General features: G+C 35.6%; 1 protein-coding gene and 1 pseudogene across 5 annotated transcripts in view; both read right to left on the reverse strand.

The window, feature by feature from the left end:
• TBK1 (TANK binding kinase 1) overlaps positions 1 to 25,210 on the reverse strand; it is a 53,164-nt gene that overhangs the window by 20,785 nt on the left and 7,169 nt on the right. For 4 of the 5 annotated variants that reach the window (XM_045829773.1, XM_045829774.1, XM_045829776.1 and 1 more), the window contains exons 3-10: positions 24,885 to 25,025; positions 21,298 to 21,427; positions 17,385 to 17,566; positions 12,418 to 12,578; positions 7,558 to 7,668; positions 3,902 to 4,081; positions 1,387 to 1,583; positions 1 to 59 (exon numbers count right to left, since the gene is read on the reverse strand). In XM_045829773.1, the coding sequence (XP_045685729.1) occupies positions 1 to 59; positions 1,387 to 1,583; positions 3,902 to 4,081; positions 7,558 to 7,668; positions 12,418 to 12,578; positions 17,385 to 17,566; positions 21,298 to 21,427; positions 24,885 to 25,025 (1,161 nt within the window). The remainder of the gene's footprint in view (positions 60 to 1,386; positions 1,584 to 3,901; positions 4,082 to 7,557; positions 7,669 to 12,417; positions 12,579 to 17,384; positions 17,567 to 21,297; positions 21,428 to 24,884; positions 25,026 to 25,210) is intronic. The other variant, XM_045829777.1, reaches the window with a different exon arrangement.
• On the reverse strand, positions 8,629 to 9,408 carry LOC123812507 (annotated as a pseudogene).

A 25,210-nucleotide genomic window follows, 5' to 3' on the forward strand; every position in this document is an offset into this window, starting at 1 on the left:
CTTAGCCATGCTAGCATCTCCATCTAAATCATAACGTGGCTGTACTTTAGGAAGGGAAACTGAAACATGAAATAAAATAATCAATCGGATATAAAGAATTTTGAATAAACTATTATATTCTTTGGGGTGTCCAACCTTTTGGAGTCTCTCAGCCACAATGGAAGAAAAGGAGTTGTCTTGGGGCACACATTAAATACATTGTGACAAATAATCATAAAAGAATCTTATAATGTTTTAAGTAAATTCACAATTTTGTGTTGGGCCACATTCACAGCCATCCTGAGCTACATGCAGCCCATTAGCCACAGGTTGGACACCCCTGCACCTCTACCTTCAACATTAACCTTTAAATGACATCTAAATTAAATATTAGTGGCAAAACTCTGTAATATTCTTTTCCTGGTTAAAAATAAAAAACCACCTGAGCCCTGGCTGGTGTGGCTTGGTGGGTTGGGTGTTGTCCCACAAACCAAAAAGGCTGCCAGTTTGATTCCCCATCAGGGTACATTCCTGTGTTGTGGGCCAGGTCCCTGGTTGGGGGTGTGCAAGAGGCAACTGATCTGTTTCTCTTTCTCTCTCTCTCCCCCCTCTCCACAAATAAATAAAATCTTAAAAAAAAAAAAACAAAACCCACTCGAAACAATAATGCTCATTTTCATTTTTTTCTCAAATATATTCCAACACAACCAGCTCAATGCTTCTATTTAAATTAAAATTAAATCCCAAAATCCAAAGAGAAATTTAAAAATCTGGGTAATTTTTTCTTTCTTTTTTAAAAAAGGTTTTATTCAGAGGGAGGGGGGAGAGAGGGAGAGGAACATCCATGTGTGAGAGAAATATCAATTTGTTGCCTCTCACACGTCCCCAACTGGGGAGCTGGCCTGCAACCCAGGCTTGTTCCCTGACTGGAATCAAACCAGTGACCTTTTGGTTCACAGGCTGGCACTCAATCCACTGAGCCACACCAGCCAGGGCAGGTCTTTCCTTCACAACAGAATCAATAATTTAAAAGACTACAAAATGTAGCTCTAATTTTTCTTAGACTCCAACGGCTGGCAGTGTCCTATTCACACTGGGCACAATAAATATTTGCTGAAATGTATGATACAAAAGGTTATTTTGGGTGTAAAATACTAAAAGCAGACAGCTATAGTGAAAATACATGACAAAATATTTTACCACTTCATGAAACAAAATATTTAATGCCAAATTATTTTGCCTAAAAAGCTTTTAAATTTTATTATTTTGTTCAAATTAACAAAACTGTAATGTTTACAAAGGGTCCACACATTAATGTCATCATCGATGAACTTTATGAAGATGACAATTTTATAGGTTTTTTTTTTTTTTAAATGGCTAGTAAGAACAAGGAAAATCCCAACTTACTTTTTTCATATATCAATCCTATGGTACTCAGAGGTTCCCGGCTTACTACAAAGATAGGGTTTTCCTCAGTAGTTTTAGGGAAATGCTGTGCTAGTCTCCCAGGTTCTAGAACTAAGCGTCGTCCTTCATATATAAGTTCTTGATTTGAAGAAATAATTTTGGTTTGTTTATACACCAAGTCATGAAATACAGTAGCACTGTGTGAGGAAAATCCAAAAAGACAACATAATTGGGATAAAGAGAGGTAAAGTCTTTTTCTTTTTAATGACTGACTACAACACCCATTTCTAAGCAGTACTTCAGATCATGACCAGTACCCAAAAACACTGCTTTGTTCATGGGCCTACCACACAGTCTATTAAACTAAAATGTCATACAAACTGTCTCCACGGCAATCAATTCTACACTATTTCTGCCTGCATACCTATACTGGATGTGTGCAATACACAGCGTTCTTAATATTTAACAATGGAAAGCCAACATAGCAGAGAGCTTAAAAGCACTGACTCTAAAAGCAGGCTGAGTTCAAATTCCAGTTTTTCCATTCACTTGCTGAATTACCTCAAGTCTCCTTGCGCCACGTTTCCTCATGTGTGAAATCAGAATAAGGATCCACCTCACAGATCTGGTGTGAGGACTAAGTGACTTAAATATATTAGGAACTGAGAATAGCACTCACAACCCAACTGTATAATGTTCGTTAAATAAATTAATGAAACCAGGTATTTTCAAAAGGATGTTTTCGGGGTAAAGGTAGACTCTCCCTGAACAGAGCCATTGAAGTTAAAGAAGTATTTCAGCAGCAATGTTGTGATTTCTCTTTTCCACAAGCCTCTGCTAAGATTTGGCTCAAGCTGGTTGATCTTTTTATGTTCAAATAGATTTTTAAGGACTCATGGATGTGGGCAACAGTGTGGTGATTGCTGGGGGGGTGGGGGGTATAAGAGGATTAAAGGTAATGGAAAAATCACAATAAAGACTAAATGAAAAAAAATGAAATAGTGACCAATGCATAACTGTAACACATATTCACTCAGGCTATTAAGTACCAAAATAAAGATGAATATTTTATTTTAAAGAAATAATTTTGGTTTGTTTATAATCTTATATTAATATTTTATTTATATTTACATTATATTTAATGCTTATATTAGACATAGGTGTTTTAGATATTAATATCTAAAATACTTTACCCAATTAATGTGATTCCTTAATAAATTACCAGTAAAAATCTCTTGAGTTTTATGAGGCATCAAAACTATTATTTGAGCCCTGGCTGGTGTAGTTCAGTGTTGAGTGTAAGCTGAGAACCAAAGGGTCACCACCGGTCAGGTCCCCAGTGGGGGGCACATGAGAGGCAACCACACATTATAGTTTCTTTCCTTCTCTCTTTCCCTTCCCCTCTCTCTATAAATAAAAACAAACAAACAAAAAAAAAACCCCAAAACAAAACAAAACCAAAAAACTGTTATTTGAATCCTGTCCCCAAACCAAACAAAACAAAAACTTAATGCATATAGAATGGTTGTAATGTTTTTTTTCCTGCATTTTAAGAAATATTTTATTTTGAGATCACTGATGATTTATATGCAGTTGTAAGAAATAATACAGAGAGATGCTATATACCATTCACCCAGTTTCCCCCAATGGTAACATCTTGCATAAATATAGTACAATATTATAACCAGTATGTTGACACTGCTGATACTGACCCACCTAATCTAGTCAGATTACCTAGTGCTACATGTTGAGTGTGCGTGTACTTACTTACATGCAATTTTATCACATGGGTAGATTTTTTATGATATGGGTGTTATATGCTTTCGTTTCAGTAAAACAAATGATTATTTTTCCAGCACCTAATAAGGGTTTTATGCCACACACGCAAACAATAACTATGCTACTTATATTTAAGACTTATGCTTTAATATTTTTTATATGATAGGATAGTACTCTTAATGAAATGGCCCCCTTATTAGTAGATGTTATTTATGGTTATGGGATTATGTAATTTGACAGAAGGCATAGAACAAAAATAATCTTGTAAAATTTGCAGTTTAAGACTAAGATAATTTACCCATAAATTTTGGAAGATTAGAAAATTAATCCTTTTATTCCAAAGGGAAGTAAAAAGGAATTTACTAAGTACATAAACATTATTTTCTTTTTTTAAAAGTATATTGTTTTTCTTAAAGATTTAATTTATTTATTTTTAGAGAGGGAAGGGAGGGAGAGAGAGAGAGAGAGAGAGAGAAACATCAACGTGCGGTTGCAGGGGGCCATGGCCTGCAACCCATGCATGTGCCCTGACTGGCAATCGAACCTACGATGCTTTGGTTTGCAGCCCATGCTCAATCCATGAGCTATGCCAGCCAGGGCCAAACATTATTTTCTAAGTGGGACTGGATGCCTCTGGTGAAGCTGAGGTATCTTTTCTATTTCCTCTCACAATTTATGAAGACAATTATTACAAACAATATTACCACATAGTAAGAAAATATAAAGAGGTACTTACGTATTATAGCTATGAATATAAATCTTATGAGCTGTCATTTGTTGTAGTGAAAAAACATGAATTATCATTCGGTGAAGAATATCACTAGTTTCTGCAAAAAACTGGTCAAAACCCCAACACTTTTCCTGATCTGCCTCAAGGATGTTTGCAAGAACAGGGGTAAGTAGAACTTGAAGACCCCTAAAATAGTATTAAAAAGAATTGAAGAGTGAATGTGCTATATTTTAACTAGGTACAAAATCATAATATTAACAAATCAAAGGAACTGTTATTATTATTAGATTGAATTAAAGTTTTAAAAAAATCTGCCAACTTTTCAGAAAGCCAGGTAACCTTAGTTTAATATTACTTGTCAAGAAATCAGGAATTATAGTATTTTTATGTTAACTTCTCTTTTACTAGTTATTTTCTTTGATTCTTTCATTCCCAAGTTTCCTCAGTTTTTCAAACACATTCTAACATTGTATATGCAAAATCATCCAGGTGAAATCAATTGATTTGAACCAGGTGGTCATAAGGACAACAGTTTAATTTCAGGGTCTTTAATGTCCTTTTAATATGGCATTACAATATATAATTTTTTATGTTGAATTTATATGCCTTTTATAGTATTTCTGTGAACAAAAAAGGGGATATGCAATACACCTGACAAGTTCAGGGGCACCACATGGCAGGCCTAACAGGCTTAGTGACCAAAAGGTCTGATCGCATCCTAATTAGGCAAGTCATATGGGGTAGTCACATTCCAGGCTTATAGTTTCCTTAGCAAAGGTCAACCTTTACCTTAAATGAGCTCTGTCCATTGTTTTTATGTATCTAGGATAATATACCTTTGAAATGTCAGAGTAATTTTCTTTTCCTACCCCTTAAAGGCACTACCATAAGTACCAAACCACCAGACCAAAGAACTCCCACATTGTTATCTTGTTCCCTGCATACGTCGCAACATGCTGTATATGTTCATTATTAACTATCCTGTAATACCCATCAATGTAAAGAAAGTGTGTGTTTCTCAATTTCATCTTTTATCCAATCCTAGATATTTCCCTGCTAAGTTTTCTTCCTCCTCCTTAATCTACCACTAATGGATTTCATGCATCTACCTTAGATCTTCTCCTTTGATTCAAATGCATAAAATAAGTTGGAAAGCTGTCTTTTTCTGGAGCATTTGAGGCCCTGCTCCTCAGCATATGTCATCAGTTAGGCTCAAATGAGGTTCTTATATTGACACATATTTAGGAAGTAAAATTATGATAATCATATACTAATCAATTAGTGCCAATTCAACTAGGAATAATTTTTGACTAATAAGCTTAAATATTTAAAAAAATGAATGGGAGGACTTTATTTTTCTCATGCTTTTATAGAATTATAAAATATGCTCAAGCAGATTCTCAATTATGGAATTTCAAATAGTCTTAAAAATATACTCTTGACTATGTAACCCGTAATGAAATAATTCCTTGCCTGTGAAGAGTCTTCAAAATATGTAGTGGACATTTTAAATTTTTGCCAACAGGAATCTCTCGTCTCTCCTTTTATAAGAGAATCCACACCTCTGCATTCTCTAACTTTACTCCCTATGCACAGAAGGGCATAAGAGCTAGGTTTGGTTATGATTAGCCGGAGGTGGTCAGGCGGCAGCATGTAAGTTAGTTAAATGAAAATCAACCCAGAAATCTTTGCTAAAACTACAAAGAAGAAAGTCTTTTTTCCCCCACTGAGTTTTCAAAGCTGTAAGACTGTGAATCTGGCAATGCTGGCAGCGTTCCTGTGGCTGTCAGGAAAAAGCCCTATCGAGAGGAAAAAGGAAGCAGAGAAAAGCAGATCTGAATGATTTAAAGAGACCAAGTCTTGACACAGCCCGAGTCCAAGGATTTAGCTGGGCTTTCAGTCATGTATACATGTGAACTTTTAATTACAAAGTAAATCTATTTTCTTCTGCATTTAAACCAAATGAGTTAGGTCTTCCTCACTTGCTATCAGATCTTGACTAATACTTGTAAGAAAGAGGATGGTTATCTTTTTTGTACTTGTTACATTTTTGGTAGTTGTTTTTATTGCTAATTAGTAGTACTTAATGTCCTTACTAAAAGAACAAAAAACAAAAACAAACAAAAAAATGCTTTCTGGTACCTAAGCAATTTTTATCCAAGAATGTATAACTTGGTGTGCTAAAAACTGATTAGACAGATAAAGACCTGTTACCTTCCTGGAATATGCAATCTGCAGTTCAGATCGTCAAATTATTGATTCTGAGTTACAGCAATATAATTATAACACAGAAAGTATTAATTTCCTGACTTTTTAAAATTTTATGTTTTGCCTGAGATTCTCAAAATGAGTATTTTCTAAATCAAAATTTAACACAAATCATTATTATAGTACTAAATTTCTGCTCTCCAAGAAAATGAATTTCTCATGGTAATTCTAGCTACCTGACACAATTTTATTTTGGAGACTTTTAAGAACAACACTAAAATAAAAATGTCAAACCAGTGGTTTTCAAAACGATTTTACCACTGAAACCCTTGGTTTAAATGAGTTTTCACTGAAATCAATACATAAAATGATATGCAACATTTTATTAGCTTGTGATATATTTACTTATATGTAAGTCATACAAACAGCACCCACAGCCCTAACCAGATAGCTCAGTTGGTAACAACGTCATCCCAATACACCAAGGTTGTGGGTTCAATCTCTGGCCAGGGCACATACTTATAACCTATATGTATGTGTTCACTTGTGGATTACACAATTATCACAGTCAAGAAAAATAAAAGTTAATTCATTAATCACAAATTCTACATATTGGCATTTTGGATTTATTTCCAGATTAAAATATAAAATAATTTACTCTCTACTTTTAATTTCTTTTCCCTTAAATCTTTCTTTGTGATGACAGGATTCATATCTGAGTTCGCAACTTTTTTAGAGTTCTGGCTGCTAAATTAAGTGAGACCTTTATGAACATTTGACATGCTGGAAGAAGTAGGAGAAAGCTGTCATTTCTCACCTTTTGAGTAACATGAACACTTTTTAAGAATGAAGGTATAGCCCTGGCTGGTGTAGCTCAGTGGAATGAGTGTGGGCTGCAAACCAAAGGGTTGCTGGTTCCATTCCCAGTCAGGGCACATGCCTTGGTTGAGGGCCAGGTCCCCAGCAGGGGCCATGTGAGAGGCAACCACACATTGATATTTCTCTCCCTCTTTCTCTTTCCCTTCCCTTCTCTCTAAAAATTAAACAAAATCTTAAAAAGATATATATTTAAAAAAAGAATGAAGGTATATTAAATTTGAATGCTTGTTTTTTAGAACTCTAGTTATTCCTATCTATATACCACTATTTGTCATCTGTCAATAGGGAAGTCAGAACAAAAGATACCAAGGTCCTAAGCTGGATCCCCACCTTGGACAGAATTCCAAGCCCAATGATTAGCAATCTCAAAAATGTATGCCCTATATCCTCATAGAGATCTGGGAAAATTATTTATACATTATATTTATATTTTTTTCATCACCAAAAAGACAAAAATCACAAATTAAAGCACCATTCTAAAACAACAACAATAAATCACACTCAAGTATTCATGATTTTAGTCAAGATTCCAAACACCAATTGAAAAAAAGGAGTACTGGGTACACTCTACTCACCGAGAAAGACTACAAGAAACGGGCATTTCTGCACTCCAGTCGATTGGTCCATTTTCTGCTTTCTGTACTCCAGATATTGCACCAGAAGGCTTTCCAGTAATTATTTTATACCTTGGGAGGAATAAAGGCAGAATAAAACAAGCAGCTCATTACTGTATAGCCTATCAATGGGCTTTGCAAAAGTATTCCTCAGGTGCACCTACAATTATCTACTAGATGAAACTTTGTGACTGATGTTCACAGGATCCATAAAAAAACCAAAATACTTTGAATCTGACTGACTGAAGTAGGATAGTGGTTGTACGATTATTTTATGTATGCCATAATTAATTTTCATTTGGGATCTCAGAGTGCCATACAACACCATCTTGATGTTCACAACAAAAATATTAATTTTTCCATCTGAAAAAATCGAGCAAACACAAAAAAGTTATGTTACAGAATGTCTCTAGACCATAAAAAAAGCATCTAAATCCCATTTACCCATATTGTCCAAAGGCACAGTCAACTGGATTATGAAATTACTACAGAATGAATAATAGCATTTAAAAAAAAAACCAAACCCATTATACATAGCACAGTATCTGAAAGGTTCTCTGCATGTTGAAAAATATATACACAAACTGAAATATGTGTTTACCAAAATTGAAAGTCAAATTTAATTTGATTCTTGATGGTGATAAAAATAAAGATGAACTGATGAAAGAGCAGATGGGGAAGCAAGAAAATACTATAATGATACATAGCAAGTTGAAAGCGACCTTTTAGGTTTCAACTTCTCTAAACAAAACATGAAAGTAGGAGAGAAATAAGAGCCTCATGCCTTCAAGAATACTTTATCCAAATGAAAATGTACACATAATATAGCAGGATCTTGTATAAGTTAATAGATTATTATTTCTCACATAACTGTCTTTTTATTTAATGTCTACATAAATGTGCTCTGAGCAAATCAATTTTTTTCCCCCTCAAATCAATACATGGCTTTTACTGCATCTTTAAAATATTACAGTTAAGCGGGAGGAATCATTTGGCATCCTGCTGTTTCTATATAGCTTGATTACTGAGAGTTCATGCATCAGCCTGCTGAACTGTTTCTTTTTCAGGACCATAGATACCATCCCCAAATTTTCCGGTATCTTTGTTTTAAACTGTGTGGCTTGCTGAATCAAAGCAGCTGAATTTGGTACAAGTTCAATGTTGTTTCCTTCAGAATCAACTCATCTTTTGGGGCTTAAGATACTGAATAAGCAACACCTGACCTCATCCAAACCCTGCAGATATATTTTTCGTCCAAGGAATTTTTATTAAAAAAATTGTTTTTAGATTTTATTTACTTTTTGAGAGAAGGAAAGGGAGAGAGAAAGAGAGAGAGAAACATCACCGTGTGGTTGCCTCTCACGTGCCCCCCCATCAGGGACTTGGCCCGCAACCCAGGCATGTGCCCTGACTGCGAATTGAACCAGTGACCCTTTGGTTCACAGGCTCAATCCCCTGAGCCACACCAGCCAGGGCGCATGCAAAGAACTTTTTATTTCAACAAGAGAACCACTCTCCTGAATAACAACACTGATGGGGAAGTAAGCCACAGACCTCCTCTTGTAACAGTAGCCCAGTCTAACACCCTTGTTCATGCTCTGTACGTGACTGCAGATACTGCAAACAGAAGCCAGTTCCCTTCTATTTCCCCATGATTTGTTAACTCAGATGCTCTTCTCTTTCTTTCCAAGGGGACTGAAGTCCCTCCCCGGGGTGCCTCTGGGGCTCCTTGCACTAACTGTGGACACTTTCTGGGATGTCGACAGTCTGACTGCTGAGAATGGTCTTTATCCTCACAGTAGAAGAGGCAAAGAGAGGAAGTCAATATATTCTTGAAAAAAGTAGAACCAGTACAACTGAAATGGACTGCTTACTCTTTCCTCAGCAGATGCAGTCAGGATTTCTGCCTTAAGAGATTTTTCAGGAAAGAAAGAAATTAATGTGAAAAATACGCTGCATTCACATGAGAAGGATCTGATTATGAATAAGCAGAAATATGAGATTAGTGCAAGAAAAAAAGAAATAGAAGGAATGACATAATTCTAAAGGGGAATGCTGACAAATTTTTTAAAAAGCTTAACTAATTTTGGTAAGATGCATATATAAACACATTTATAACAAGTAAATGAGGTGCAAAGGGATCAACACTACTATAAGGTGAGATAAATGCATCATTCATTGGTAATTATTATTACTTCAGTAACTGTGAACACTTATTAGCATCAATGTTCATAAAAGTTGTTACTATGAAAATAAAGAAATTCTCTTAACTGCTTATCTGCCCACACAATTAGGAATTCCTAGCTGCTTATGAGTTATGTGTTTCCTTTATAGGGAGTGTCATACTTTCTCTTAATCCATTTTTAGGACAGCAAGCAGTGCTGACATTTCTTTTAAATATATCAGTGACAATAAAAGCATGATTAACTGTTAGGCACAATTTATGTTTAAAGTGAAACACAAACTGACTCTCAGACATCATTAACAAAAAGGTTTTATATATATAAAATACATAATATATAAAATATTGTATTTTATAATAATTATATATATATATGGCACTGCTATAATGCAGGCTTGAGATGATGCTATACCAAATCATTAGTATAGCAATGTATATCTTTTTCCATTATGAGGGGGGGCCCCAAAACACAGAATTTATTTGTAATAATTGTGTATTTATTCTTACGTGTTTAAACTTCATGTAACCTTCAAAGTACTCTCCATTTGATGTAATAAATCTACTTAAGATGCTTTTTCCACTGCTCAAAACAATTTCTGAACTCATCGATTTTTATGCCTTTTAGTGCCTCTGCCATTTTGATGTTTTATCTCTTCCACATCAGCAAAATATTTCCTTTTGAGGATTTTTTTCATCCAGGGAAATGAAAAAAAGTCACTAGGGGCATGATCAAGTGTATAGGGAGGGTGGCACGGGGGTCATGTTATCTTTGGTTAAAAACTTCTGAAAACGCATTGTGGTGTGGGCAGGTGTGCTTGTAAATCAGCCATCATGAAGTGGGCAAACATGCTCAAAGAGTCTTCCAAAGCAAACTCAGTGAAGCTGGAACACACCTGGTGGGGGAAGCCTGTACTACAAGAGGCTCATTCTCCAGAAGATATGAAGTATGCCCAGAAAAAATGCAGCCATCGTTAATATAACAATAATGGTTTGAGCAACATTGATGTAACCTGGCAGCCAAGGAGAGTGAGGACTGGAATGCACATGTGTGAACAATGACAACTTCACTGCACTTGTCATTAGGGGCAGTAGACCCCGTTGAGCAAGCATGTGTACTGTGTGGCCATCACATTCAAAATGACTGAGTGAGTAGGGTAATGAATCTGCATCAGATTTTGTGTTAAGCTTGAACTTTCCTCCATGGAAACCATTCCAGTGATTCAGGAGGCCACAGCTATGGGCAATTTGCTGATTGGCAGCTTCATCACAACAATGCACCAGCTCATGCATCCCATCCCATCTCGTGCAGAGCTTTTTGGTGAAACATTAAATCACTCAGGTGACTCAGCTAACCTACAGCCCAGATTTGGTGCCCTGTGACTTCTGGCTTTTCTCAAAACTAAAATCACCTTAGAAGCGGAAGAGATTTCAGACTGTGGATGAGATTCAGGAGAGTACTACAGGGCAGCTAATGGCAATTTGGAGAACTGTGTGAGGTCCCAAAGTGCCTACTTTGAAAGGGACTGAGGAATCATTGTCCTATGTACAATGTTTCTTGTATCTTCTTCAATAAATGTCTCTATTTTTCATATTACACGGCTGTATACCTTCTGGGCAGACCTCACACTTCTGGTTTTTTTAGATTGCCCCTCATATGTTGTCTTTGTTGGAAAACATTCAGCTACCCAGGTTTTAGCAAAAGTCATTGTATCAGCTGACTTGGTTTTTCTTCCTCAAATCAACAAAAAGAAAAATAAACTTTTCCCTAAATTTTTTCAGATAAGATTAAATAAAAGATATTTTTACAGTTGTGATTATGAAGTCATGTTTGCCTGTAAAAGGCAGCATCAAATATGTAACGGTCAGAGACAATGTTAAGACCTAAAGAACGGTTCGACACATCAGGCTGTCAGTGAGTTATTGTCCCAAATCATTCACTAACTAAACAGCATTCATTACCTCAGTTCTATGTGTGCATGGTTTGGCTGTTTCTCATGTATCCAGTTCATTTACTAATTTCTTTTAAAATAAAAAGGTGTGTAGCCAATGTATGAATGAATTTAATAATAGACTTTATATCTAGAAATCTCTCTCTTTCCTCCATTATGTGGTTTACAACAGTGACTTTATACACACTAATTATTTCCTAATAATTATGGCAGTATAATATATTAGTAAAATGTATTCAGTCTTTGGACTGAAACTGCAACACTAGAAAAAAATTTAATCTTACATTAATATTTTTGAAATGGTAACTATATTTCTTTTAGATCTGGTAATGATTCAACTATTCCACATACTACTATTTTTTTCAGTTATATAAAAGAAAAATTCAATTAAGTATACAAAGACAAATAAATAATGTGCTGAAATAAAATCCAGAAAGCAGTATATTTTTAATGATGGACCAAAGACTAGCTGTCATTTATACTTTGTATATAAGATATTTAAACACATTTTGAAAAACTATGTCTATACATTTTTATAAGGTTGTATTATTTAAAACCAAATAGCTCAAAATACAGAAATGATAGCTTAATCAATTTTCATTAGTATATACCTCTAACCTTTGATGACACAATATAAGATAGATACATTTAAAAAAATCATTTCTAATTTTAGATGGTGAAATCACTTACATCACTTCCTTATTCCTACGTGGCCCTTCGAATGGTCTAAAAGGCAGTGATCCAGTGGCTGCATGGTAAAAAGTTACCCCAATGCTCCAAAGATCAACTGTTGCTCCATATTTCTTCTGATGATCTTTTCTTAGCACTGCTCTTTCATACATATCAGGATGCTTAGAAAAAAGAAAAAGAAAACTACTATCTTGTGTTCTATGGTAATATATTACACAAAAATAGATATTCAATAATGCCTAGCAAATCTACAATATTTTGCTAATAATTTGTATTTTCTTCTTTTTTTTAAAGATTTTATTTATTTATTTTTAGAGAGGCAAGGGAGGGGGGAGAGAGAGAGAGAAACATCAATATGCGGTTGCTGGGGGTTATGGCCTGAAACCCAGGCATGTACCCTGGCTGGGAATCGAACCTGAGACACTTTGGTTCGCAGCCCGCGCTCAATCTACTGAGCTATGCCAGCCAGGGCTTAATAATTTGTATTTTCTAATCTGAAAGCACTATCTCACATCTTCCTCTCCTCAAACTTCCAACACTACCTCATTTGATCCTCAGTTTTGATGACTTCACACTTTATACTTCAATGAGGAAACAGAAGCAGTCCAAGGACCAACTCTCCCTTATACCATTTTTACCACATACCAACACACACAGATCTATGTCCATACTCCAGGCCTACTTTCCAGTTACAATGGAACTGCTCTTAGGATAACTATTCCATCTGTATTGTGGAGCCCATCTCCACCTATATTTTCCACCTATATTGTCTCGACAATTCTTCAATTACACCTTTTACTTTATACATCAATTTCCCTATTGGATTATTCCTTTCAGCTTACATAAATGCTCTAATTACCTCCCTAAAACATCTTATATTTATCCCACAATTCCTTCTAGCTTATCACCCAATTTTCTAGCTTATCACTCAGAGAATCAATGGAAGCAGATATTTGAGAATCAAAACTTCTCAAAATAGCAGTCCACATTTATAACTGTCTTATTTCCTCATCTTCCATTCAGGCCCATGACATAAAATATTATCTGTTCTTTAACTCCCAAAATTATCTCTGCCCAGAGCTCCGGATTCATGTATCCCACTGTTGCCTTGAACATCTAAAAGGTTGCTCAAGCCTAACATCCAGAATAGATTCTTGGTCTTCCCCTCAAATCTGTTTCCTTCTAATCTTTATCCTATACGTAAACAGTGCCACCATCTACCAGTTGTTCACACCCCACACCTATCAGACAGCCTTGATTCCTTTCCCTCATCCCTCTCATGCAATCTGTCAGAGTAGGTCATATGGGCTGTGAGATGAAAATTATATTTTCTAGAATTAATCCAGAGAACTGGCCTGACTGGGTTCACTGGGGATCTAGTGATCCAGACAAGTAGCTGGTCTGATGTTAAACACATGCCCTTCAGCACAGAAGGCACCATATTACACTGTGGAGAACAAACGGGTCTTATAGGACATGCTTAGGGAGCTTAGAGATCTAGACTGATTCTGATGGACTTTCAGCTCTGCAAAGAACCAACAGGGATCACACATGCTTAGCCTCCTGCCATTTGCCTCTATGAAGTTATGCACTGGGGCTTGAAGATTCTTGGGAAGTAAAGCTACAAGAGTGTACTCTGGACCAAAGTAAAGTAATCACCCAATGATCCCAAACCAAAACAAGCCTTATGACTTTGTGATATTCTGCTATGTTCCAAGGGACTGGGAACCAATGCAGGTGACACTGCTGGAAGGGTACTACTAAAAGAGGCTGCAGGCTATGAATGTGACTCCTAAAGGGTCACTGTCCCTGGATTTTTTTGAACTCTTAGGAAACATTTTAATGAGAAATCAAAGGAGATAGTATGCATGAGGAGTTTGAAGTGAATGTCCAAACATATGCCTAACAAGATATGTGGGGCCAAAGTGATTTTGCCGGTTCTGTGGTATAACACATACAGTAACTACTGCCCAGAGAAGTGCTAGCTTGACCTCTGACCTAGCAGATGGTACCTAGTGTATGAATGAGGCTGTGAATAGGCCAAGATATGCCTGATATCTTCTGGAACATAAGGCTGCCAACCTAGGAAAAGGAAATACAGCGATTCTAGGAGGAGACAAAAGTTGGGGGGTACCTCCTTAAAAGGTACAACAAACTGGCATAGTTGGAAGGCATTCCTTAGGGAGTGAGTGACAGTGACCTGAGATACATCCTGGTCTGACATGTGTGCCCATTGGCTCTCTCATGAATGTGCTACTGGGCATGGGCCTCTGTATCTGGAATAGGAGTATAAGAAAAAAGGCTACAGCAAAGTTCCCAGATTATAGAATTAAGATATCCATCACATTAAAAATGGTGGAAGAAAAACTATTGGTGTTTTCTTTGGGTGTATATACAAAGAGGAGAAGATTTAACTTCTGGGAATTCCAAAAGGAGAGAAGTCTTCATTTAAAAACAGAAGTATTTCTAAATTATTGAGCCTCAGGCTATTATTTATTTCATTTTATAACTTCTGGTACACTGAATGTGAAAGCAAGGCTGTGCATAATCTGAAATAGGCAAAAAATTAGAGTTAAATTTCAGCCTAGAATACAGCATGGATTCAGACTTCATATAGTTAATGTTTTGTTCTTTCCATTTTAAGTCTGTTAGAAGCAAAAGCTAAAATGTGGTCCTCAGAGAATACATGAGAAGTTAATAGTTGGTAATGGGAAATCAGCCTCAAGAAGGCTGGTACAGGGCCTCAGTTTGTTTGTTCTGGTCCTTAAGTAACGGGGAAGGACTACAGGTATTTACTGGGCAGACACTAGAGATGAGAAACACCTGCCCAATATGAGACAGTTCTGAAAAACAAGCTTCTCACATCCTGCATAACTTTTGAATATCCTGCCAAACACCTGTGCAGATGAGAAGTCTGTTTATAGTGATCTAAATCCACTTTACACATAATATAGTACTTTGTGGCTGCAAGGATGTAGCTATGAGTAAATCTACCTGATTAAGTTAAAAACCACAACGAATTATTCACTTTTTAAAATCACATCAGTGATACAACTGCCATTTGTGATGTGTGACTCACTAACACAACATGCAAGTCATCACTGCACTTGCACTGGAAATGATATTACTTATAGGTGCCAGCTTCTGATAAAATGTTTGACACTGAAGTGATTCCTGAACTGCTACATATTAAATACCTATGATTTTATTATATTTTCCTTTATCTTATTATTAAGATATTATGCTATTCTTTTAATTAGGTATGCAGGTTGATTATATTATCTAATAACTTCATTTCAAGAGACTAAAAGGAACACTGCAAAACACAGGGTTGACCACGCAGGGCTGAAACTACCAGCCTGTATGATCTAGCTGGCCTCTGCTTCCTTTTCCAATTCCAACTCCTACCACCTGCCCCTTCACTCACTAAGTTCTGGCCGAATTGCTATCCTTTCTGTTTCTCAAACATCCAGAGTCATTACTGTTTCAAGGCTTTTGCAGTTGCTGTTCCCTCTGCTTATAATGCTCTTCTCCCAAATCTCTGGCTTGCTTCTTTATACCATTTAAGTGTCATTTCATTTAGGATTGAAGAGGCTCTCCTTAGCTATCCTATCTTTCTCCTGCTAATTACTTTTATCTTACTATTCTATCATCTTCTCACCACTTCAATTATTTGAATTTATCCTACTTACCTGTTTAATATACTTAGTAACTATCTATTTTCTCCACTAGCGTAAGGGTTCCATAAGAGCAGGAATCACAAGTCTGGTATATAGTAGACACTCCATAAATATCTGCTGAATAACTATAATCCATTTTAGGTGCTCTTATTAAAAGATTATCAAAATATAAGTACAAATTAATTGGGGTTATATATTGATAGAAGAATGACTTAAGACACCTTAATTCATACTGGCCTTAGAATAATCTGAGTAAGAGCTATAGGGTTGGCCCGACTTTCACTCTTAGTAAAATTACAACAGCAGAATCTGAATGGAAAAAGTCATAGAATCTAAGCCCTTTAATACAAACTTCAGAGCCATGAATGATTAGTGATAACTACAATAATGCATATTATAAACTTCCTGATGTAACAAGTGTCCTTTTTTAAGAACATTTTCTTAAAAAAAGTTTTTTTCTTTTCTTTTTAAAAAAGATTTTATTTATTTTTAGAGAGAGGGGGAGAGGGAGAGAAAGAGAGGAAGAGAAACACTGATGTGACAGAGAAACAACCATTAGTTGCCCCTTGTGTGTGCCCAGTCTGGGGCCTAAACCCACAACCTGGGCATGTGCCCTGACTGAGCTTCAGTCGGTGACCATCTGCTTCATGCAACAACACCCAATGGAGCCACACTGGTTAGGGCAAGAGTATTTTCTTAAGTGTTCAAATGTTTGAACACAAACTCCACACAAACCCACTTATATAAATCATTTCAACTACAGAGCTTTCCTAGCTTTCTAAAAGAATTTCATGTTAGATCTTTTCAAAGGCATTTCATTTTTTATGTGTGCTTCTAAAAATGGTCCTCTGTCTTTCAATAACTAGTGCCTCTGAATAGAATCTTCTGTTTCAGAATTCTAACGAATTTTGCTCCACAGGGAATATGATTATAACAAGCTTATAATATATTAGCTATTCTGATCTAAAAAAGGGAGCCTTAACTACCTAGATGCTCCTGGAATGAACAGACAGCTTTTTCTTTTACTACAGATCCATGGCATTAGTAACATTAAAGAATTTAAGAGTGTTATAAAACTTATAAAAATTTTTAACCAGCAAAATGGCAAGCCCCTTAGAAACAAATGTCTATTAATAATTCCCTCATTACACCCTATATTCATTAGAATAGAAAATTTAATCTTTGTTATAAAAATTACCTAAAATTGTACGGTTAATTGGATGACCAATTACCCATATTTACAATATATCCAGCTTCTTTAGATAACATTAGTTATGTATGACTTACCAAATATTCTTCTGTGCCATATAAAGAAACAAACTGCTCATCATCTTCTAATTCTCTAGCTGCACCAAAATCTGTGAGTTTGTACACAGACTGTCCGTCTTCCCCTATAACACGCATGATATTTCCTGGCTTGATATCACGATGCACTATGCCATTCTCTCGGAGATGATTCATGCCACCCACTTCAACAATAAATATATAACAAAGAAAATAATAATGTAGGTGTCTATCTGTGCATGTCAAATTCACTAATGTAATTCATTCATATTCACTCAATATAAGTTTTTTCATAAGTTAGCCCCAAGTCATTTTAATCAAAGAACTGATGCTATAAATATTTTGTATCTCATGTTTGAGCCATAAAAAGCTTTAGAATGATAAGGATCAATATAATTTAAGGAAAAGTGCAATATCCCTTAAGTACTACCAGAAAAATGGTAAAAAAATAGTCTTATGCATATGATTTCCTGAATTACTGCTGGGTACATACATGTGGGCAACTTGCCTAAATTTATGAATAAAGATTCCCTGCACAGCAAAAGAAACCATCAACAAAACAAAAAGGCAACCAACAGAATGGGAGAAGATATTTGCAAACAATACCTCCAACCGAGGGGCCATCATCCAAAAAATATAAAAAACTCGTAAAACTCAACAGCCAAAAAACAATCTGACTGAAAAATGGGAAGAGGACCTGAACACACACTTTTCTCAAGAAGGCACACAAATGGCCAATAGATCTATGAAAAGATGCTTCACTTCACTAGCTATAAGGGAATTGCAAATCAAAACCACAAAGAAATGCCACTTCACACTTGTTAGAATGGCTATTATCAGTAAGACAAGAAATGATTAGTATTGGAAAGGATGTGGAGAAAGGGAACGTTGTCACACTGCTCGTGGGAATGTAAATTAGTATAGTCGCTATGGAAAACAGTATAAAGGTTTCTCAAAAAATTAAGAATAGAGTTAGCTTATGATCCAGCAATCCCTCTTCTGGGTATGTACCCCCCAAATTTGAAAACACTTATTCATAAAGATAATATGTACCCCTATGTTCATTCTAGCATTATTCCCCATAGTTAAGACATGGAAACAACCCACATCCTTGACAGATGATTGGATAAAGAAGCAGTGATACATACAAGGTCTGTTCAGAAGGTATCCAGCCATGCAATATGAAAAACAGAGACACTGAAGAAGACACAAGATACAAGAAACACTGTATATAGGACAATGATGCCTCAGTCCTCTTCACAGTAGGCACCTTGGATCCTCACACAGTTCTCCAAATTGCCATTAGCTGCCCTGTAGTACTCTCCTGAATCTCATCCACAGTCTGAAATCTCTTCCGCTTCTAAGGTGATTTTAGTTTTGAGAAAAGCCAGAAGTCACAGGGCACCAAATCTGGGCTGTAGGTTAGCTGAGTCACCTGAGTGATTTAATGTTTCACCAAAAAGCTCTGCACGAGATGGGATGGGATGCATGAGCTGGTGCATTGTTGTGATGAAGCTGCCAATCAGCAAATTGCCCATAGCTGTGGCCTCCTGAATCACTGGAATGGTTTCCATGGAGGAAAGTTCAAGCTTAACACAAAATCTGATGCAGATTCATTACCCTACTCACTCAGTCATTTTGAATGTGATGGCCACACAGTACACATGCTTGCTCAACGGGGTCTACTGCCCCTAATGACAAGTGCAGTGAAGTTGTCATTGTTCACACATGTGCATTCCAGTCCTCACTCTCCTTGGCTGCCAGGTTACATCAATGTTGCTCAAACCATTATTGTTATATTAATGATGGCTGGACTTTTTCTGGACAGACTTAGTATAAACAATGGAATGTTACTCAGACATATAAAAATGATGAAATACTGCCATCTGTTACAACATGGATAGATCTTGAGAGTTCCATGCTAAGTGAAATAAGATGGAAAAGGACAAGAGCCGTAAGATTTCACTCACAGGTGGGATATAAAACAGAAATTAATGTACAAACTTAAAAACACAGAAAACAGAAGGTTGGTTACCAAAGGGGAAGGGAGGTAAAGAAAGGATGAAGAGCATAAAGAGGGTTAAATATTTGGTGATGAAAGGAGACTAGACTGGGTGGTAAGCACACCAGCAATATACAGATGATGGCCTACAGAACTGTACAGCTGAAACCTATTTAATGTTATTAACAAGTTATCCCAATAAGTTAAAAAAAATAAAAACAAAAGAACAGAGATTCCTAAGAATGATATTGATCTTTCACTCCAGTTTCACATTTCTTTACCTTGGGGAAAAAATTCCACAAGAAAGTAAACAGGACTCACTACATAAAATAGTAAAAAGGTAATAGAAAGAGGCAGAGTATCACACTTGTATCCATAAAAATATGTTTCTCATATGCTTTTCTAAAAAAGTCATTTTCCTTTTCTTTTTTTTCAAGGGTAAAGGTGGCTACACTGCTGAAATTAAACTATTCTGGCTGACAAGTAGTGTCACTGAGTGATAGTTCAAAATATTCGACAGCCGGTAGATGAACGTCCAAATACAATGTATGTAAATAAGTTTAGTGGTATCCACATTTAATTATGAAAACTCAGGGCTACCAGTACACTTAGGAATGCACCAATGATCTATAACTTCTATTTGATTAAACAGGCTGTAACACATTATTTCTTTTTATCCTCACCTAAATGTTCTCAACATTGCTTTCAATGTCAAATTAAAGAGTTCCTACTAACCTTACACCTTCTTTATCTCCGGGCTTTTCCCATTCCTCAAATATTGATTCATTTCTTTCCAAAAAGCTATTATTCCTTTTGATTGCCATATTCTTATTTTTTTTTAAATAATAGCTTTATTAAGATAAAATTCACACATCATAAAATTCATCCTTTTAAGATATATAATTCAATGGTTTTTAATATAGTCACAGTCACAGTGTACAACCATCACCACTAGTTTTAGAACATTTTCATTATGCCAAAAAGAAATCCCAAAACCATTAGAAGTCACTCCTCAACTCTGCCCTGCCTTCAAACCCATGGCAACCACTAATGCTTTCTGTCTCTATGGATTTGCCTGTGCTGGACATTTCACATAAACAAAATCATGTAAATATTGTGGCCTTCTGTGTCTGGCTTCTTTCACTTAGCATAATTTTTCAAGGTGCATTATATTACAGCACGTATCTCTACTGCATTTCCTTTTAGGAACAAATATTCCATTGAATGGATACACCACATTTTGTTTATCTAGTCATCAGTTGGTAGACACTTGGGCTGTTTCCATTTTTTGGCTATTATAAAAGCTGGTGTACAAGTTTTTCTGTGGATGTATTTTTAATTCTTTTAGGTAAATACCTAGCAATGGAATTGTTAAGTCACATGGTAATTCTATGGTCAGCCTTTCCAGGAACTGCTGGACAGTTCCATTTTACAATCCTACCAGCAGTTTGTGAGGGTCCCAACTTCTCAACACCCTCACCAGCATTTATTTTATGTTGTCTTTCCGGTTTTAGCCAACTTAGGAGTTTTGAAGTGGTATCTCTTTGTTGTTTTGATTTTCATTTCTGTAATGACTAATGATCATTAGCACCTTTTTATGTGCTTATATGCCTTTTTTGGTAAAATGTCTATCAAATCTTTCACCCATTTTTAAATTCAATTATTTGACTTTTTATTGTTGAGCTGCCAGGATAAAAACTTCTTATCAGACATATAATTTGTAAATATTTTCTCTTGATACAAGTCTAGTTTATCTATTTTTTCCTTTTCACACTGTGCTTTTGGTGTCATATCTACGAAAGTGTGGCATAAAGGTCTTTGATTCTGAATGCAAAGAAATTACTTTTAGAAAGTCTTAGGTCATTAAATTATATAAACAAATATACATAAAATCATATAAATACAGAAACATACCCACATCTCGCAAAACAATTAAAAATTCAGACTCTGGTAGTCCATAGGCATTAGATGGCTCTTCTAAAACAGTGTATAGGCTTCCACATGGACAAAACTCCATAATAAGTACTTTATGTCTTGTTGTTGTCTGGAAAAAATAAATCACTGATTGGGATTCAATATAAAAAATAAGTTGTTATTATATGACAGCACTCACTCTGGTTTCATTTAAATGTGGGTTTTGCTATAATGATGAAAGCACTTTGAACTGCTTTACCTGGGATTTATTAAATATGTTGACTGTACACATATAAGAATTAACATCTTCTAAATTTCTATTAAAACTGGATGCTTTTGAAGACAATCTAATCACAGTGAAAGCTGGCTAAATCTGAATTAATAAATTATTGCCAGAATATTAGCATAGTTCTTTAAGAATTATCTTTAATTTCTAATATATGATAGTATATTAAGGACATTAGCTCTTCTAAGAAATCTCTTAAAGCACTTGAAGTTTTTCTCATGAAGAATACTTTTACCTCGAGGATTGAAGTTCTAGACCTAAAAACAAACAGCTGGCAGGCTTACTGGGTGGTTCCTCTTGGAGCAAAGTTTAGTCTGTTCATTTGCATCTGAGCTGCTGATTTGTTTTAATCCTTGATTTTATTTTTTTAAAAGATTTTATATATTTATGTTTTTAGACAGAAGGGAAGGAAGGGAAACAGAGAGGGAGAGAATGTGTGGTTGTGTCCTGTGTGCCCCCTACTGGGGACCTACTCAGAAACCCAGGCATGTGCCCTGACTGGGAATCGAACCAGTGACCCTCCTTTGGTTTGCAGGTCAGTGCTCAATCCATTGAGCCACACCAGCCAGAGCTGAACCTTGATTTTAACATGCCATGAATTGTAAGGTACACCAATTTTAACAACAGCTTTATAGGGAAAAAAATTTACCTAATTACATATACACATTGATTATAAGATACATGTCATTTCAGAAACCTGAAAACGTAAAAATGAGACTTAAAATCCAGTATTCATCTTCAATTTTTAATCCATTCTTCTTTTATAAATTTTTCCTACATATCTCCAAAATAGTGTCATAAAATATTTTAAGTTTCTCTAGTATTGAGTAGTTATAAAATAGTTTTATTTATTCATGATAAAATATTTTTTTTATTTTTCAATTATAGTTGACATACAATATTTAGTTCAGGTGTACAACTCAGTGATTAGACTTTTACATAATTTATGAAGTGATAACCCTGATAAATCTAGTACCCATCTGACATAATAGTTATTACAATATTATTGACCATATTCCCTATGCTTTATTTTACATCCCCATGACTATTCTGTAACTAATTGTACTTCTTAATCCCTTGTTTTTTTAGCCATTTCCCCAACTGTCCTCTCAACTGTCAAATGTCAAAATGTTCTCTGTATCAAGAGAGAAATAATTAAAAAAAAAAAAAAGCCTTGTTTTTAAATAATGAATACATGCTGATTGTTGAGAATTTGGAACATACCCATAATTCTAGCACCCCGAATCATTATATTAGTATTTTGTGTATTTTCTTTCAGTCTTTTATCTACGTAATCACATTATAGATGCCTAACACTATCTCTGTTATCATAATGTATATACCAAGATCATACTACCCTAGCCAGGTGGCTCAGATGGTTGGAGTGTCATCCTGTACACCAGAAGGTTGTGGGTTGGATCCCCAGTTAGGGTATGTATAGGAGGCAACCAACTGATGTTTCTCTCTCTCTCTCCACCTTCCTCTCCCTAAAATCAAGAAACATACCCCTAGGTGAGAATTTTTTTAACTTTTAAAAAAAGATGTTATTTATTTATTTATTTTTAGAGAGTGGGGAAGGGAGGGAGAAAGAAAGGGAAAGAAACATCAATGTGTGGCTGCCTCTCACATGGTCCCCACTGGGGGCCTGGCCTGCAACCCAGGCATGTGCCCTGACTGGGAATCAAACTAGCGACCCTTTGGTTCACAGCCCATGCTCAATCCACTGAGCTATATCAGCCAGCCCTAGGTGAGGATTAAAAAAAAAAAAAAAAAAAATCATACTGTATATGTACTTTAATTCTGATTTTCTAACATAACTATACATAAGCATGTTCCCAGGTGATTAAAATTCTAGTAAATATCTTTTTCTTCATTACTTCTTAACTATAGTATAGTGCATAATTAATTGTACCCGGAAGAGGTCTGGTCTTTGCCCTTGGCTAATTACTAGGCCTCTGGAATCTCCTGTCTGCTACAAGCTTTGTCTGGGGACTTTGGCCATATGATGGCCCAACAACATGATTCATGGTGGGGGTTTTAGGTCATGCATATCCATTCCAACTTCCAGCGGAAATGGAGAATAAAGGTATTAGCCTGGACCTCTGGGAAGGGCTAGAGAGAAAAGGTCAGCCATGCAGGCGGAATGTGACTGAGCCCCATTAAAAATTCTGGATATAAAGGTTAAGGTGAGCTTCCAAAGTTGGCAATATTCTGTGCACACTGTCAATTCCAGGCGGCTAATGTGTTTCTGAGGACAAGGAAGATTTATGTTTGAAGCTCTCCCATACACCACCCTATGGGTCTCTTTGGCTAGTTCTAATTTATATTCTTTTGCTATACAAAACTTTAATTTTAAGTACAGTGCTTTCCTGAGTTCTGTGAGTCATTCAGAACAAATTATCAAATCTGAGGATAGCCATGGGAAGCCCCAAATTTGTAGCCAGCTGGTCTGAAGTAAAGGTAGTTCAGGGGACTCCAGACCTTGCAGCTCATGTCTGAATGAGCACAGTTGTGCGGGCACTGTTCTCACTGACTGCAGTTTGCCAAACTCCCTTCAGCTGGTGCCAGAAGTCTTGAACAAACTTGGTAGTCTGGAGGGGTATGTTTTTAACCTTGAGTGTAGCTAACTCTGGGTAACTATCCATCACACATTCTAACCTATTTAACCATTTAAAAAATTATAAACAGAGCAGCATTGAAAATCTTTGTGCATAAAACTGTAATTTATATTTCTAATTATTTTTAAAAATCACTAAAAATAAAATGACTATTATAAGGAGTATAAACTGCCAAATTATTTTTCAAAAGGTGTGATTTTATTGATTATCCATATCTAAAGAGATTAAAAGATTTCTATTTCCATTATTTCTAGTTAATTATCCTAATGGTATCCTGTTTTCACTGTTTCCCCCTAAAATCAATTCTATCTTTTACAAATGCACTTTACATATTAATCCTCAGATTTCTAAGATTTATTCTTTTACAAAGCCACCTTTCTATTGTCTGACTTTCTCCTGCTCCTTTTAGAATTATGTCAATTTAATTTAATAGTTTCTTTTCTTTCTTTAGTAATACTGGTAATAATATTCTATACTCTTTATACTACTTTTTCTGATTCCATGATAATTTATTTCCATTGTTACAGCTATTCAACAATCTTTGAGTCTAGAATATTTAATTGTATGAGCTCTAATTTTCACTATTAAAAAACCCAAGTATATAAATCATTGTTCGAGTATTTCTCTTAAATTATAATAACTACAATAAACATGACAAGATTAACTAAAACTTGACTACTTACCTCCTCTTCAATAGCAAATAATTTGACAATATTTTTGTGATTGAGTTTTTTTAACACTTCAAATTCTCTCATTTGAACATCTACTGGACGGAGGAAGCTTATGTTATTAAATACTTTGATAGCAAATAAGTCACCAGTTTTCTAAAAAAGAGAGAGAGAAAGGTTTATTTATTTGTGATATTATAAAGAAGATAAAAACGTACCACTATAACTAGCTATAGAAGAATCAGAGGCATAGAAACATGGAACAGACGACAGCTAGCTGTAAGAGGGGCAGGGGAGGTGGGGACTGCTTGGAAGAAGGTGAAGGGATTAGCCATCGAACA

This window comes from Phyllostomus hastatus, unplaced genomic scaffold (genome assembly GCF_019186645.2).
Source record: "Phyllostomus hastatus isolate PE091 unplaced genomic scaffold, TTU_PhHast_1.1 phas_scaffold_93, whole genome shotgun sequence".
In the NCBI taxonomy this organism is placed as follows: domain Eukaryota; kingdom Metazoa; phylum Chordata; class Mammalia; order Chiroptera; family Phyllostomidae; genus Phyllostomus; species Phyllostomus hastatus.